The following is a 17,519-nucleotide window of genomic DNA, read 5'->3' on the forward strand; positions in this document are numbered from 1 at the left end:
GGCTCTGCCCAGCCTTCTCCTATCCACAGACCACTCTTTCCAGGGTCAGAAATCATTTTTTTTAAAAAGACTTTTAGTGTATTTACAAGAGCCCACGGCTCCGGCTGGAGACACCATTGTCCTGTGTTTGCCTCTACCTTACACAATTCAGCTGTTCACCCAGGCAGGCAGCAAAGGCAAGCTGAGTTTCCATTAGTGTGATGTAATTGATACAAAGATTGCTTATCTGCTGTGGAAAAAAAGGCCTAAGAATCAACTGGGAGGCTATGAGAAGAAGCCTTGCATCCCAAGTGGGCATGAGATAAGAGTGTCTCTTTCCTCTACAACCACCTGTTCTGGTTTTTGGCACCCTCAGCGGGCTGACAGATGTCAGGCACATCTCGCTGCCATGCACAAGTGGCTGGCTCTGAGGCAGTCCTCAGGAGCTGAGAAAAGCAGTGTACAACCGAGTGGGTAGCACCAAGGAAGTGGCTGCCAGCTGGAACGAACCTGCCCCTTCGAGGGTCCCGCCTCCTTTTCGCCCAAAGAGGAGGCCCACAGGGAAGCAGGGCATCTTGCAGGACTGTCCTTCAAGTCCCTCCCCTGAGGCGGGGGTGTGGTCTCATGGCGGGAGGCGGGACGTAGACGAGAAGGAGGCGGGGCTTCCCAGTGTATCCTGGATGTTCTCCAGGCAGCCACGCAGGTCCATGTCGCAAAGCACGCGGCCCAGTACGTCCAGCGTAGCCTCGTGCCGTGGCGTGCGCCGTCGCCAGGCTTCCAGCATGCTGTACTGAGCCTCACGCAGGCAGCGCCCGTTCTGCAGCTCCAGCCTCTCGATCTCGTGTTCGCTCAGCCCCAGGAGCCTTATGAACTCCTTCCAGCGCGACGGAGGCACGCCGTCCACCACCGCATACAGCGTCACAGGGTCTGCAGCTGGGGACAAGGAGCCGTGAGCCTCCAGCGGCAGCCCTGCCATCATGCCCTCCGCCCTGCCCGACTTCCCTCCATGAGTAATGCCTCAGCTGGGAACCCAAACTCACTGTCAGGACGCTGCAGGTGGGCGGAGTCTTCCCATTTCTGAACAGGGGGGACCGACGGCGGCGTGAGGGCTGCGTATAGGAGAGGGTTAGCGCTCTGGAATGGGACCACCTCCCTTACAGGTGGTACGACCCTGAAGTTGGGACAGTTACTAGGGTCGAAGGTAGGGCTGGAGGTACTAGAGAAAGGAAGGAAGGCTGGGGCAGGACTGAAGTCCGGAGTACGGTTGATGTCAGGGCTGAAGGTTGTGGTAGGGGCTGAAGTTAGGGGCTTAGTAACAATTCCTTCAACCTCGGCCTGAAAGAGAGAAAGCATACCATTAGCGGGGAGGTAGAGGGGAGCCCCTTCAGGCTCTTTATTCTTTATGGGTGTGAGGATGGAGGAACTAAGGGAGGCCACCCCCCCCCCTTCCGAGTAATTTGGGTGGAAGCACGCTGGGGACAAGGACCATGAGCCTCCAGCAGCAGCCCTGCCATCGCGCCCTCCGCCCTGCCCTCCATGAGCAATGCCCCAATATCGGAACAGTCCAGGAAATCTTCGTTTTCCTCTCACCTCTTTGACAGGAGCTGATTTCCCACAAACTGAAAGAAAAAAAAAGAAAGAAAGAAAGAAACCATGAATTTCACTTCCCTTTCAACCCTGGCCTTGGGGACTTGTGGTGTCATGCCTCAGGGGCTATGTGGCCCTAGGGACAAGAGAATGACTGCTACAGTATGGCTTCCCTCTCACCATCCATCCAGGCCTATTCCGTGCCCAGAGTCCTTAGCCGTGAACAAAGGGGCCACTCCTCATCTCCCTCCAACTTGCCCACCCGACCCCCTCCCACATCTCCACCGGCACCCTTTACCCCCAAGGCCACACTCACGGATGGAGTAGACCTTCGACTTCCACCGGGGATATCGGCACATTAAGCTGACGAAGATAAAGGATAAAACGCAAAGGCCAAGGAAGATAACTAGGGGCAACAGCACTGCGGTACCTGCAAACAAAATAGAGCATGCTCAGTGTGAGGCAGGGGCAGGAGACTGGGGGTCGGGGGTAGGGTGGGGGGGGGCTAAGCGGAGGGGAGGGTGGGTGAAACTGGGGAGTCAGCCAGCCAGCTGGTTGAGGATGGGCACCAAGCCGCGTTCTTCCTCACCTGAGTCCTGGGGGTTTGGGCTAGTTGCAAACAGAGGATAACACAGCTTCACACATTCTTGATTTTTCTTGCAACTGAAAGAAGAGACAGCGCTGGTAAATAGACTGCCTGCACTTCTTTGCTCTGCAGTTTTTTTGTTTTTGTTTTTGTTTGTTTGTTGCCATCTCTTCATCGAATAGAATTTATCTGGAGCACGGATGCAGAAGAATGAAGCAGCTCATCGTACTACTATTTTGTTTTACAAGTTGAAGGGATCTTGGAAGGCTTAGACAGCAGTACGCATGTAAGCTCGGCACTTGGGAGGCAAATGGCAAGAGGATCGGTTCAAGGTCACCCTTGCCTACATAGCAGGGGCAAGGGCAGCCTGGGCAACAGGAGACCCTGTCTGTTGGAAGAGAGTAGAGAGGAAAGGAAAGGGGAAAGGGTGAGAAAGGCAAGTCGGCCATGTTGATAGGTTTAAAACAGTCATAGTCGCACATGGTGGCTCACAGCCATCTGTGACCCCAGTTCCAGGGGATCTGATGCCCTCTTCTGGCCCTTGAGGGTACCAGGCATGAACAAGGTACACATATATAGAGTGCTCTGCCTGCATGTACACCTGCAGGCCAGAAGAGGGCACCAGATCTCATTATAGATGGCTGTGAGCCACCATGTGGTTGCTGGGAATTGAACCCAGGACCTCTGGAAGAGCAGTCAGTGCTCTTAACCTCTGAGCCATCTCTCTAGCGCCCCCCCACCACCACCTTCTTATTTTAAAAATACCAGGAATGGCGGCACATTCCAGTACTCAGGAGGCTGAGGCAGGCAGATCTCTATGAATTCAAGGCCAACCTAGTCTACATAATGAGTCCCAGGCCAACCAAGGCTACACAGTGAAACCCCAAGTGAGGAGAAAAATGGTCATAGGGCTGAGGTATAGCTCCATGAGCTAGTCAAGAGCACCTGAATATGATGCAGACAGCCTGGATTCCACAACACACACACATTTTGGGGGGGGGGGGTTCGAGACAGAGTTTCTCTTGCAGTGCTGGCTATCCTGAACTCACTTTGTAGACCAGGCTGATCTCAAACTCACAGAGATCTGCCTGCCTCTGCCTCCCCAAGTGCTGGGATTAAAGACGTGCACCACCCTGGCTGCTGCAATCAATATTTTAAAAATAAAGTTTAAAGGGTATTTATGGCGAGAGTAAAAATTTCATTCCCGTCACTGACTAGTAACAGGACATTAACAAGCCATTTCACTTTTATGGCCCAGCACGTCATGGAGACCATGCGACCTCTTGACTTTTGGGATTAAGAGTCAAGTTCTTAGCCCTGTCATGGTGTGTGTGGTAGATAGCAGCCGTCAGTGGACTGAGCTTAGTGTGTTTGCTGGCAGGCTTGTAGCACACAGAGGCCTGTGGCTTGGATCTGAAACATCTTGCCAGGATCCGTGTGTTGAAGGCTTGATCCTCAGCATGCTGTGGGACGTGGGGTCTAGTAAGTTAGGTCCCCGAGGGCTTGCCTTTGACCTCACTCCACACCCTCTCTCTGCACCTCTCAGCTGCTGTGAGGTGAGCAGCTTTGTTTCTGCAGTATGCTCCAAGGCTTTTCCTTGGATGGCACCGTTTTGCTTCCAGCACTTGACTCTGGAGGTGACGGGTCAGGCAGGCATGAGAGGTTTTAGGATGTCTGTCACTGGGGCAGTCGGAGAACCCTCACTGAGAGCTGCCACAGGGCAGAGGGGATGAGAAACCACCCTTAGGTGGCAAACAGAGGAATGTGAGAATGTGAGTTCTCAGCAGAAATCTGCAATCAGAGAAAGGCTTTTTCCCCCCTTTTTTTCTTTTTTGTCTACCTCACAGAGGTCAGGGTGAAAAACACATGGGATTGGGTCCACAAGCTCTTTTGTGATGAAATTGAATGGAAAAAAAGAGAAAGCAAAAAGCTTTGGCTCAGACACTCCCCCTGCCCTATTCTGGGGTTTCCTGACTCTGGGTATCCAACCCGGAGTGCTCTAGGTGTGCTAGGCCAGTGCTCTACCATTGAACCACACTTCCACCCCCACTCTCCTTACCCTAAAGGTTAAGAATCCTAAGACACGGAGATGTAACGACTTGCCCAAGTTTGCAGAGCCAGGAAATGGCGAGGCTGGGATTTAACCTCAGATCAGCCCGACCATGAGAGTCTCAGAGTTACTTCTCTGGAAGCAAATGTATGAGAGCACTGCAATGTGGGGGCCACAGGAATGAGGGAGACTGTCCAGGAGGCTGGGACGGGGTCACCATGGCGTAGTGACCCGTGCATCAACCCAAGAGCACAGCAGGGAACGGTGCTGCCTGCATCTAACTGCCTGGCACTGCAGAGGCATTCACGCATGCATGTGTGGCACACGTGTGGAGGGCAGAGGATGACTCTGTGGAGCGTGCCACATGCTCTCCTTTCCCTTCCACCCGGGTTCCAGGGATTGGACTCAGGTGGCCAGAGTGCAAGCACTTTACCTACTAAGCCACCTTGCCTGTCCCCTGATGTGCTGGAGAAAGAGAAAGGACTGTCTCAAGTCCTGTGGTGGCCTTCTTCTCATCTGCTTGTAGGAGACCTCCCTTAATCCTGCTGGGGCCTCTCAGCCACAGCTGCCCCTCCGCCCTGCCCCCCAGGTCCCCACCCAATGCTCGCAGATACTCACTGGCTGCAGGAGATACATTCGTTTTCGCTTAGAAAGAATCCCGCGTGGCAGTCACACACGGTGTTCTGCTTCTCCTGACCTGTGAGAGAACAGGTCGACTCAGGAAGGATGCCTGCCGTCCGAGGGCCAGAGGGAGGAAGACAACGGGCAGGCCGCAGGCACCACATAGGAGCTCATACCCACAGACCAGAGAACAGGGAGTACAGAAGACGCTGCGTCATGGGGAGGGGGACAGATACTCCTGAGGAGGGGAGGGGGCCCGGGCTTGGGTGAGTGGCGCTCACAGGAGATAGTCACAATGCCGTTGAAGCAGAGGCTGCAGTTCTTGCACTGGAAGACTTTATCACTCAAGTAGTACTGGTACTGGTTTTCCTTGCAACCACACACAGTGTCCTTGTCTGCTCTGCAAGGAGAAATCTCCACCTGGGACATCTCTGAAGAGGGAAGTAAAGGGTACATGAGTCCCGCCTCCCTTTTCCCAGCTCCACCATGTGCATCTGTCTGTCTGTAACACACACACATACACACACACACACACACACACACACACACACACACACACACACACGCAGGCCCAGGCTTGCACGTCCATACATGTTCCCAGGAGCAGATTCGAATCCTTACCCCCTCCACAACCAGCCACACGCGCACACCCATCTCGGACCGAGCACCTTCCAAAGCCCTCGCCCACTCCCAAGGCTTGCCTTCCCGACATGTCTTGCAACTGAGGCACTGTCTGAGGTGGTTCTGGGAAGCCGTAAAGGTGCCTTGATCACACTCCCTGCAAACTGTTTCTCTCTCTGGGGCTAGACAGTCACTCACCAAGTAGGTTCCTGTGAAAAGGGTCAGGGTTAGGCTGCAGGAGAGAGCTGACAGACAAAACCAAGTCCAAGGGAAACAGCAAAGTAAGGGGACCCCCAGGGACCAAGGTTTGGGAACACCAGAAACAAGCAAAAAAAAAAAAAAAAGCTTCAAGAGGACTCTCTGTTCCCACTTTCTTTTACCTTTGTGGCACTTGGTACAACAGTAGGAATTATTCAGGGGGTGGGCATATTTCCCCTGGGGACACAAACTATCCCTTTTCTCCCGGTCCCCAAGGGAAGGGACCAGTCCAGTGACCCCTGAGGGGTATATCCCCGCCAACAGAGCCAGGAACACCTGGGGAAGAATCAGAAAGATGAAACACCGTCAGGGGTGGGGTCTCAGAGGCAGCAGCAAATTGAGCCTCCTCACACCTCCCCCAGTTCACATCCCTCCTGAGGAGCATTCTCCCTTGGGCCACAGCCACTGTGCAGTCTAGTATTTTCTCACTCTCTGGTTGTTCTGTATACTAGCATTTGTTTTTACAACTCTAGGCAATTAGGTCTCAGGCCCAGTTCCCCGAAGCAGCTCCCAGTGCTGGTCACAGGACCGATGGTCAAGGAATGTTTAGTTGTTGGTGCTGTTTGCGGGGCAAGGGGTGGAAGTCGCCCGCTGCCCTACGAGGAAACATCTTTAGCGAGAAGTAGCAGGCTGCCTCAGGTATAGCCCGTTCTTCTAACAGACAGTCCTACAGCTCATTTGACTTTTTTTAAAAAAAGATTTATTTATTATGTATATAGTGTTCTGCCTGCATGGACACCTGCATGCCAGAAGAGGGCACCAAATCTCATAATAGATGGTTGTGAGCCACCATGTGGTTGCTGGGAATTGAACTCAGGACCTTTGGAAGAACAGACAGTGCTCTTAAGCTCTGAGCTATCTCTCCAGCCCTCACTTGGCATTTCTATAGCCAGGTGCAGGTTTCAGTGTGCCAGCTTGTGAACACTTCGGAGGAAGAGCCATTGGGATCTGTAAACCTTTGACTCCATCCCACTAAAAGGTACTATGGGGGTTGGGCAAGCTGTAGGGAGGGCTGCCATGAAGAAGGTTCAGGAAAGTGCCCACTGTGAAAGCAAGAGACCCTGAGATCAATCCCCGTCAGCGACATAAAAAGCCAAGCATAACAGCATGGGTTTGTAATCCTGGCAACGGAGAGGAGAAGGCAGGTCCCCGAAACTCTTTGGCCAGCCTAGCCCAACTGAACCAGTGATCCCTGGGCCCAGAGAGAGAGACCCTGTCTCAAAACAGGAGGTGAATGGTATCTGAGGAAAACACCTGAGGTTGACCTTTGACCTCCATGCACACTGACGTACAAGCGCGTGCGTGCGTGCGCGCGCGCACACACACACACACACACACCCCAAATCGGATAGGCACACAGGTGGATGTTCTTGCAAGCATCATTCCTGGGAGTGGGCAGACACAAAAAGAAGAACTCCCGCATTCACGATGGCCTGTCTTCAAGTGTGGGCATCGGGGGAGCGGGAGCTGGGAATGAAACCAAGGACCTCACACATGCCCTGAGCCACAATTCACCCACAAATTCTAAATATTTGTTTCAAGCCTTGCTCAGGAACCTGCCCTCACTCACATCCATGCCCTCCGCAGCTACGTTTATGCTAACAGAGAACAAACGGGGGGGGGGGGGGGGGGGGGAGGCAGGCGATGAGTGGGCCATGTCAGCGAGAGGTTGGTAATCCGGCTCAAGATGGACCAACAAATCAGGAGCTGAGGATATGCCAGGAGTCCCAAAGCCCTGGGCCAAGCAGGGCAGGGTATTCTAGAAGGCTGGTTTTATAAGCCCCGGCAAAACTCATGGCAGCTAAATGGTTTTCCTGTTTGTAAACAGCTCCAGAATGAAGAAAGCAAAGTCACTTTAGCTTCAGTGTGGACCTTGCTCTTTGATCTCTCCCAGCGTCGGGTTTCCCTCAGCCTTTTTTCTTTCACTCCCACCCCACCCCACCCCGAGCTATGAGCCACTTTAGGTCACATTAGAGGATGTCATCGAGGTATGTTATAGATGCAGGGGGCCCTGCAGACCAAGCAGATCACAGTTGCCTGCGGGGCGCTGCAGCCTCCACAGCTCTTCTAGAAGGAGGCTGGCAGGTTGCACCCTGTCAGCTACTGCAGCAACAGCAGCTGCTTGGGTCAGGAAGCCTGTGCCTCAGCCATAGAGCCGAGAAGCCACACACAGAAGCACACCAGTAACCAGTCTCGAGCAAGGGTACAGCCCCTGCACACACCGACGGGGCGCAGAGGCTTCCAGAGTGACAGGAAGGGTTAGTTAGGATAAGAACTTCCCAAATCATTTAAGTGTGCTTCCTTTCCCCGAAGAAATAATGCTGGGAGCACCTAAGGTCATTGGCCTTTCCAACCCCATCAGAGAACTTGAAGCAAAGCCAGGAGGCCAAGGCAGCGGCAGAAAGAGGTAGAGGTAGGCTGCGGGCCAAGAACAGCCTTGGAAGGAACGGCTCAGCCAGGGACAGATGAGCCTCCAAGGAAGGAGCTTGGGTTCTCCGGTCCCGCTTCCCTCCCTTTCCAGAACTCTCGGGGTTAAGCCAAATCCGGGAAAGGGAAATATTTTCCCAGCAGCTCCGCCCCAGTGACTCAGGCCAGGAAGGGGGGGGGGATCTAGGACAGTGGGGGGGGGGGCCACGGTGTGCAGCTTCCCCAACTCTACAAGGGCTGTGAGTCAGCAGAAAGAAAAGGGCAGCCAGCAAGTGGAACCCCAGCTGCTCCCTCCACAGTGAGCAGTCTCAGAGCCCTTTATCCCTCTCCCCTTAGAAGAGCCAGGCAATGGACCCCTGTCCCACTGGGCCCACAGATTTCGGGAAATGTCTCCCTCTCCCATTCCATCCCAAAGGGAAGTCTTCCAGACTCCCGGCTTCCCCCAATCAAGTCAACAGGCTCCTCCCAGAGAACCAGCCTCCCCCCTCCCCCTCCATGACGTCCTTCCTTTAGGCTGGGGCCTGCCCTGATTTCTCCTAAAGTTAAACAGTCTTCAGCCGATAAAACCTCATCCAGGATCCCTGCTCTGTGGCTCCCCGGGGTTCCCCAACAGCCCCCCCAGACACTCTCCGGTTCCAGAATCAACCCCAGGCTGCTGCTCTTCTCCCACCCTAGTTCACCACATTCCCACAGCCCGCCTGGTTCTGGCTTGTTGCATGGAGTTTGGGGGAAGGAGGAAGGCAGTTGCAATTGCCAGAGAGTCCAGGTGTGGGCCAGTTCTGAGGTTTTAAAGCCAGCCACTCCCCAAGCCTAGTAGCCACAGAGCAAAAGCCACAGCCGTCTTAGGGTTAGAAGAGATGAGGAGGGAGTTATTCCCAGGCACTTGGAGGCAGAGGATGGTGGATCACTGAGTTTGAGGCCAGCCTCGTCTACAAAGATAGTTCCAAGACAAGCCAGGGCTACACAGAGAAATCCTGTCTCAAAAAACAAAAAACAAAAAACCAACAACAATGAAAACAAGCTGGGTGGTGGTGGTGCACGCTTTTAATCCCAGCACTCAGGAGGCAGAGGCAGGAGGATCACTGCGAGTTCGAGGCCAGCCTGGTCTACAAAGTGAGTCCAGGACAGCCAAGGCTACACAGAGAAACCCTGTCTCGGAAAACAAAAACAAAACAAAAACAAAAACAAACAACAACAACAACAACAAAGAAAACAAAAACAAACAAAAAGGTGGCGGGGATACAGAACTGGCACTATACTTCATATACTCCAGGAATTCCAGGGCCCTCACATATTCTCTCAGTAGGCACCAAGTGTAGGCACCACCGAGCCCTACTAGCAGTTGCATAATGAGGCAAAAGACAGGATAGGGGAGCCAGGTCTAAGGACCCGTCCCAAACCTGAATGCCTTTGTCTGGAGCAGAGGAGGGGCAGGAAGCTGGGGAGTGCGTAAAGAGAGATGCTTGAGGTGGCAAAGCATCTAATTGCCTCTCAGCTTCCGCCTGGGGACGCCTTAAGGTGTGACTTCCTGCGCCGCCTGCTGAATAGGGCAGAGAAGCCAAGCAGGACCCTGTGGTCAAACCTTGACCTAGCCACCTTTTGGGGACCCACTCTTTAGGCCCGTCCCCCGCATCAGCATCTACGTGGTGTTTGTTCTACTGAATGTCAAGACCTGACGGGTGAGGAGCTCATCAGTATGGCCTCCTCTGAGAGCTCTGCCACAATCCTACCTCCCACCCACGAAGCCCCCGCTCCACACACTGATGACTCATGTTTCTCCACCAAAGCTCCTTGGATACCCAGTGATCTGCTCGTGTTGAATAACACGGACTGCCCGTATCCACTCTGGGCTCTTATCAGAAGCTAGTTATTTCAGATGAGTAGATACGATCTCCCCAAACAGACCACAAACCCCTATGAGCTAAGACATCAGCGCATGTCTTGATCACATCACCCAGAGCCAGGCTTGCAGAACCGGAGCGACATCCATCCCAGATGGAGCCAGTGAGACCTTCAAGGATGTAAGGAAGCAGCAACGCCCTGCCACCGAGACGTGCTTGTCTCCCGGGAGACATTTCGGAAACTGTGCACCCACTTCCACATCCAGGCACGCTTGTGCACTGCTCATCCTACTGATAATTCTGTCCTGTGTTATCACTTCCAGGGACCCGCAGATGTGGCTGGAATCAGCTGGAAGAAAAACCTGAGAACTGCTCCGCAGTCAGTTGGACCACACTTCCACTTGGCCAGTCACCGACCTACTTAACCTGCCCCCAGCGGAGCTCGCCAGTCTCCTGACCCAGATGCCACAGCACCAACTTCTGGGTACCAAGGTTGCAAGCTGTGCCAAAGCCCTCAGAGACATGTAAGTGTTTCTCTTGGAACCTCTCCACTTCCTAATGTCCTCTGGTTGCCCCTCACCTGAACCACTGACCATTGCAACTGCCTTCCTCCTTTCTACTCCACAGTGGGGTCTCAGGGCCTCACTATGTTGTTCGGGCTGATGCTAACTTTCTGGCTCAAGGGATGTGCCCGCCTCGAATGTCTGCTGGGCTGAAGCTGCCTACATAATTTCTTATCTGCACTCAAGCTTCAGCTTGTATCACGGGGGTGTGAATCTTCCTTGGCACCTCTAAGACCTGGCTCCAAACATCATTTCCATGAGTACACACGGCAGAGATAACTCACTGTTATTTGGAACACAGTCTGGACAGAATGGATGCTTGGACAATACCAAAGGAAGGAACAAAGGAAAGAAGGGAAGAAGGGAGGGAGGGAGGGAGGGAAAGAGGAAGGAAGGGAGGGAGGGAAGGAGGAAGGAAGGGAAGGAGGGAGGGAGGAAGGAAGGAGGAAGGAAGAAAGGGAGGGAGGGAAGGATAAAGGAAGGGAGGGAGGAAGAGAGGGAAGGAGGGAAGGAAGGGAGGGAGGGAAAAAGGGAGTCTCTATGCATGATGCTTCTCTTTTTCTTTTTAGTATTTTTTAGGCCATGGCCTCATGTAGTCCAGGCTGGCCTTAAGCTCTCTATGTAGCCAAAACTGGCCTTGAATGGAGCTCCTACCTCTAGGATAACAGGCATACACCACCTTGGCAGGCTCAGGGTTCTTTTTCACACACTGCAGAGTGCCCATTCTCTCTTGGTCACAGTGCCCAACAGGGCCGTTCCACTCCCAGCTGAGGAGTCCAGCTGCTGAAACCACCACGTTTAACACAAAATCCCATCTCTCCATTTCCCCAACCCAGGCTCCCAACCCCTTCGCTCTCCCTCTTTCCTGGCTTTGCATACCAGAACATCCTCTTTCCTGCACGGCAGTCCCTCTTGTTTCCACCTGACCTATCTCTTGCTCCTTAACTGATTGAGCCATTAGTCAAGGGTCAAACCCTTCCAGGACCTGCATGGGTGCTCTCTGTGAGCCAAAGTTAACACACTGTGAGCCTTCGGGTCTATGCAGGCAAGCTCAGCCCAGCCTAGGGCAAAGGCCATTAAGCAAGCAGACAGTTGGCCTGTGGCCCAATCCCCTCCCCCCCCAGTTCTGCCTCCAGGACAGGACATCACAAGGCCTTGGCATGTCTTTTCCTCCAGAGTGTTCTAAGTCATTTTGGCTCATTATTTAAACTCTTTAAGAGTCGTAAAATCTTGCTAGCCTCGCCACATCCCTGCCGCGTGCACTGCTCCCTCCTGACCCCAGCACTTCCTTCTCACGCATCTACCCCATGGGCACTGTGTTCTGGACCGATAAGGCAGTGGACAGCCTTATTTAGACCAGCCTTCTCTGTCCCCCGTCTTCAGGTTCTGCTTCTGTTCCTAGTGCCCCATATCCACCTGGACCTCCACAACTGGAGCAAGATCTCTCTCCTTTACTTATCTAGACCATTTCACTTAGGAAGGCAAAGGCAGGCGGATCTCTGTGAGTTCGGGGCCAGCCTGGTCTATAGAGTGAGTCCAGGACAGCCAAGGCTACACAGAGAAGCCCTGTCTTGAAAAAAATAAAATAAAATAAAATATTGGCAGCCATTGAGAAATGACTACTAATGCTGCTAGAGATGCAGAAAGAAGCTAAGTGTTCATTGACTTCGGGGACTTCATTCTCTAACCCTAACCCTGAAGTAGGCCTAGCACAAAGTAGGAGATTAATAAACTGAAAAAAAAAAATTAGCACTCACTTGCCTAATCAATCTCAAACTAAGAACTACAAGGTAGTGGTTGTTATAGACATTTTGGAAATGAAGAAGCAAAGGCACAGGGGAGTCACTGAGCCCTAAATCCAGGTGATCTACCCCGAAAGAGAGAAGAATTAAGTGGCTAAGCTTAGCTGGGTGATGGGTGCAGAGCCAGAGGCAGAGGGTTGTGAGGTGAGACTGGGAGTCAGGAGAGAGAGAGTGAAAAGACAGGCAGGAGGTGGTGGTGTACACACATGTGATTCCAGCACTCAGGAGGCAAAGAGAGGCAGGCGGATGTCTGCGAGTTCGAGGCCAGCCTGGTCTACAAAGAGAGTCCAGGACAGCCAAGGCTATACAGAGAAACCCTCTCTCTCAAACAAAACAAAAACAGACAAAAGGAAAAAGAGAAGTAATCTCAGTACTCGGGAGGCAGAGGCAGGTGGATCATTGTGAGTTTGAGGCCAGCCTGGTCTACAAAGCAAGTTCAGGACAGCCAAGGCTACACAGAGAAGCCCTGTCTCGAAAAACCAAAAAAAAAAGAAAAAAGAAAAAAGAAAAAAGAAAAAAAAGAAAAGACCCAAAACCAGGAAGACTGGAGTGGTACAGGGTTCTGGAAACACTGGTTTAGAACGGGAACTGGAGGAAAAGGGCAGGGAAGGGGCAGAAATGAGCCCCATAAGGAGGCTCTCAACACTGACAGGAAAAGAAGAATGAGGACAAGGCATGGAGAAAGGCAGGTCTCACGGATAAAAATGCCAGGCCAGGTTGTAAAGACCACCCACACAGCCCCAGCTCTGGCGACCTTCAGGGAATGACCACAGGCACATAGAGAGAAATCAAGGAAACATGAAACAAGGCCAAACCAGAGAAAAGTACATTTTCCAGTGACGAAAACAAACTGCTACCAACTTCCCTAATCTTAACTGTGGAATTAGAAACCATGAGATTGACGTCTAGGTCTGTGGGGAGGGGGCTAGAGGCCACACTGGCTAGGTAAAGCGGTGCTCGCTACCTAGAGAGGGTTAGGCCGATGGAGATCTCTTGTCTGGAAGCAGTAAAGGCTGTTAAAGGGGAGAAGTCCGGGACCAGATCGGCAGCCCAGCTTTATCAGCTTTGGGTTCACTTCTAAGCACGCTATCCCAAACTTGTCGCACCAACTGATCTCCTTCTTCTACTCAGTCTTCCAACACCCTGACTGACCCACGTTGTTGAACTTCTGCCAGAGAAAAGAGGGCTGCTCCTCCCAGCCCAATTCCACAGGCGCGGCAGCTAACCTCCCCACAGCCCAACGCACCCCCTGGGATCAGCCACCTTGGCTGTCAGGCCCCGGGCTTGCCAGCTTGGCCTGCCATAATTCTCTCCCTCTCCGATTTCTCCCCTCCGGCATCTCAGGGCAGCCCCAAGGTGAGGCACAGCCAGCCTGGCGCAAACTGAAGCGCAGCCCCTGCCCCTGTCCCTGTCCCTGCCCCTGTCCCTACCCCTAGGACAAGCCCACTCCTTGCCAAGCCGCCCCTCGCCGCCAGCAACCCACCCTTCCCTCCTGTCTCCCGTCTCACCAGTGACAGCAACGGGCCAGGCACGGTGGGGAGACCCATGTCCGGCCGGCAGCGTCCTCTCACTCCCCCATTGGAGCTGGGACGGGACAGCAATTGGCAACGCTGGTGAATGAAGTAAGGCGGTCGGACCAGGTGGCCCGGGCGATGGCAGCCTGGGCCTCAGGTTAGAGAAGCTAAAAGTCCGAGGTAGATAGAGATCAGGCTGTGGGTCCTCCAGGACCTCGAACCCAGTAGGCCCGATCAGGAGCCAGTGTTCGGAAAACTCAGCGGGGAAGAAAATTAAAGCCGAGTGGAGAGAGGTGGTAGGAGGGGAAGGGAGAGTGGAGGGGGTGGTGTTGCAAGAGCGGGACCGGAAGAGCCTGGGGAGAGGCGAGGGAGGAGGGAGGAGGGAGGAGGGAGGAGGGAACCAGAAGGAGGGTGGGGAGGGCCAAGGTTCTTTAACACTTTGTAACCCGGGTCCCACAGCCTGGCACCCCAAACCCACTTAACACCCAGTGGGAACACTTAAAGAGTTTGAGAATCAAGTTCACCGACCTCCAGTTCAGACTCTTCTGCTTTTTAGGTGAGTGAATTTAGACCCGTGGATTAACCTCTCCAAGCCTGTTCTCAAACTCAACGACTGAAGCTAGCCTATCTGATTGGATGGCAGGCAGGAGTTACTGAGGGACAAGCAGTACGATGCCTGGTGAGCACTCTGGGCCTCGTAGCTCCCTTCCTCCGCTCCAGAGTTCCTTCTAATCTCACTTTCTTAGACATTTACCCATCCAACCCAAACCCGGAGGAAAGCCAAATCTAATTTTTTTAAACCCTGCCTGGGGCCGGGCCCTCAGCCTCTCCCAACTCCCCCAGGCACCCATCATGGCTCTGCCACCAACAGGAGGGGCGCATCATACAGCGTCTCACCCCCCCACCCCGAAACCTCGGTTGGCTCCCCAGTTATTATAAAATAGGAGCGAAAATGCCTGCCCTCACATAGAGAAAGAGAAGCCATGACGATTCAGGAGGCCATGTCTGTAAAGAGGCTTTGGGTTCAAAGTAAAGGGTCCCCAGGTCTCTTTTCCCAAGCATGCTGTTTGAAATAGGGTTTCAGCCAGCCCAAGCCGCCTGGCCTCAAACTCACTATCTGGCTGAGGCTGGCCTTGCACTTCGGACCCTCCCACGCACTACATGTGCACCCCCCACACCCAGCTCTAGATACTCTGATGATACATCCACTGGGACTAACCCCAGAGATAGTAATACATCGCGTTCTGTAGCTGGGGGGTGGAGAGGGGGGTGAGGAGAAAGCCACAAGAAGGGCACACTGGAAGACAGAGCATAGAAAACAGATTCTGCGCCCCCCCCCCACAAGGCCCCACTGCTCTCTCTGCGCCTTAGAGTACCTTACCTTCCTGCTGCCGGCTCTCACTAGGGGTGGCTACCTCCTACCATTTTCATTTGCTCGGGTCTTCTCCCAAGTGAACCCTGCGACAGAATTCCCTCAAGTACCCTGGAGAGTTAATGACCTTCTTTCTGTATGCCAGTTCCACCAGAGGTCCTCCAGCAGCTGAGCTGCTGAGATATGAGGGGGAACCCAGGGGCTTAGGGCTTGGGAACTGGGAACCAGAGCTCCTGGCCCATCTTCCAGTGAGCTAGGGCTGACCTCCAGCCTCCCCCGTGGGGTTCCTCTCCTCTTCCCTGTGACCCCAAAGGCAAAGCTTCTGCAGATTGCCTGGAGGTGTTCCTACTGCTGGGGGGCCCACTTCTGCCACCAGACTGGCCAGTTTTCAATGTGAGCAAGCCAGAAGAAATACATGGAGCAGGAGGGAGCCGGGGTGGGGGTGGGGGTGGGGTTGAGGTATAAGTCAGTAGTAGAATGCTTGCCCAGCATAAGCAAAGCCTTAAATCCATCCCCCATCTCACACACACACACGCACATACACACACACACACACACACACACACACACACGCACACACACACACACACACGCACACACATACACATACACCTCTCTCTCTCTCTCTCTCTCTTTCTCTCTCACTCACACACACACACCACTCACTCACACACACACCACACTCATTCTCACACACACAACACACACACACACACACACACACACACACACGGACTTACATATACACTAACAGACACTAGCACACCTCCCAGGGCTGGCTTAGTGGTTAGAATCATATTAGGTTCATATTAATATTAGAAGCATTAGCAAGTGTCTGCCACATGTTAAGTTTCCTACAATATCAATAATTTGTACCACTAATAAATAACAACTTCAAAGTCCCAAGTTTAATACTACAAGGAATTTTTAATTGTCTGTGCAATCTGCCAAAGCCATTACTACTCAGAGCCTGGCACAAAAGGGGAATTTCCTTCATGGCTTAGGATAAAGGCTGATTTTAGCTCAGCGAGTTTGAAGCTTTGAGACAACGCGGTACTAACATGCTCCATAAAACTCAGTTTAAGAGACGAGGGTAAAAACAGGCAAACCTGAGGATGTGGAAAGCCGGCTAGTTTGACAGAGGAGATAACAATGGAAAGACAATGACAACAGGAGGAGAAAAGGCTATGGTTGGCAAGGCTGGAGGGATAGCTGGCACTTAAAAGTACCTGCTGCTCCGGCAAAGGATCAGTGTTGGGTTCGCAGCACCCACATGGCTGCTTATAACTGTTCCAAGGGATCAGACACCCTCTCCTGGCCTCAGGTATGCATGTGGTGCACAGACATGCATGCACACATGCATGCAAAACAGCCATGCATGTGAAATAAAATAGCAAATCTTAAAATGAAATGAGAAAAAAAAAAAGAAAGAAAGAAAGAAAAGAAAGAGCTGGGGAGATGGCTCAGTGGTTAAGAGCACTTGTTGCTCTTGCAGAGGACGCAGGTTCAGTTCCCAGAATCCACAGAGTGGCTCACAACCATCTGTAACTCCAGTTTCAGGAGATCTGGAGCCCTCTTCTGACTTCTGTGGGCACCAGGCATGTGTGTGGTGCACATACATGCATTCAGGCAAAACACCCATACACATAAACTTTTTTTTTTTTTAATGCGCATGGGTGTTTTGCCTGCATGTATATCTGTGTGAAGGTATCAGATCTTGGAGTTATAGACAGTTGTGAGCTGCCATGTGGGTGCTGGGAATTGAACCTGGGTCCTTTGGAAGAGCAGCCAGTGCTCTTAACTGCTGAGCCATCTCTGAATCCAAAGGGCACTGGGCTCCAACTCCCTGTGACGTGGCCCTGGCCACAGGCCTGCTATTCGGTGCCCTTACAGGGAGACCGTGTGAGTCAGTGGCGAGGGCCTGGATTCCAGGCAGGCTCTGTGAGAGTTACAGCCAGGACAAGTCACTTCATCTGTTAAGCCTGATAAGGAAAATGGGGAGGAGGGAACCCTCCCCCGTCCCCCCAACACTATGATCCCAACTCCCAAGAGTAGTCTTCAAACCTCAGGGAGGCACGGAGGTGGGTAAGGGGAACCTGGAGCTCAGGGCAGGGAGCTCACTGCAGGATCCACATTAGATCCAGTTTGGTAGGCTGTCTACCAGGCCCTCCCTTCCCAGCCACCGTAGACAGGGATGGGCAGAACAGGGCTGGGGCCAAGCAGAGGAGAAGCCAGAGCAGCCACACCTGAGGCTGTGACAGGGACACTGTTGAAACAATAGCATTTCCTGCCATTTGC

At 53.0% G+C, this 17,519-nt stretch overlaps 1 protein-coding gene across 1 annotated transcript; it reads right to left on the reverse strand.

The window, feature by feature from the left end:
- Positions 1 to 182: 182 nt before the first annotated feature.
- TNFRSF1A (TNF receptor superfamily member 1A) lies at positions 183 to 14,204 on the reverse strand. Its single transcript, XM_084765438.1, has 10 exons — positions 13,844 to 14,204; positions 5,825 to 5,978; positions 5,525 to 5,653; positions 5,105 to 5,254; positions 4,821 to 4,899; positions 2,156 to 2,229; positions 1,883 to 1,996; positions 1,570 to 1,598; positions 1,020 to 1,314; positions 183 to 912 (listed from the first exon to the last, which is right to left on the reverse strand). Exons 1-10 carry the CDS (start codon positions 13,880 to 13,882, stop codon positions 602 to 604), a joined length of 1,374 nt encoding a protein of 457 aa, XP_084621564.1. The 5' UTR covers positions 13,883 to 14,204; the 3' UTR covers positions 183 to 601.
- Between the last annotated feature and the right edge of the window lie 3,315 nt (positions 14,205 to 17,519).

This window comes from Acomys minous, assembly GCF_964271855.1.
Source record: "Acomys minous genome assembly, chromosome: 17".
In the NCBI taxonomy this organism is placed as follows: Eukaryota; Metazoa; Chordata; class Mammalia; order Rodentia; family Muridae; genus Acomys; species Acomys minous.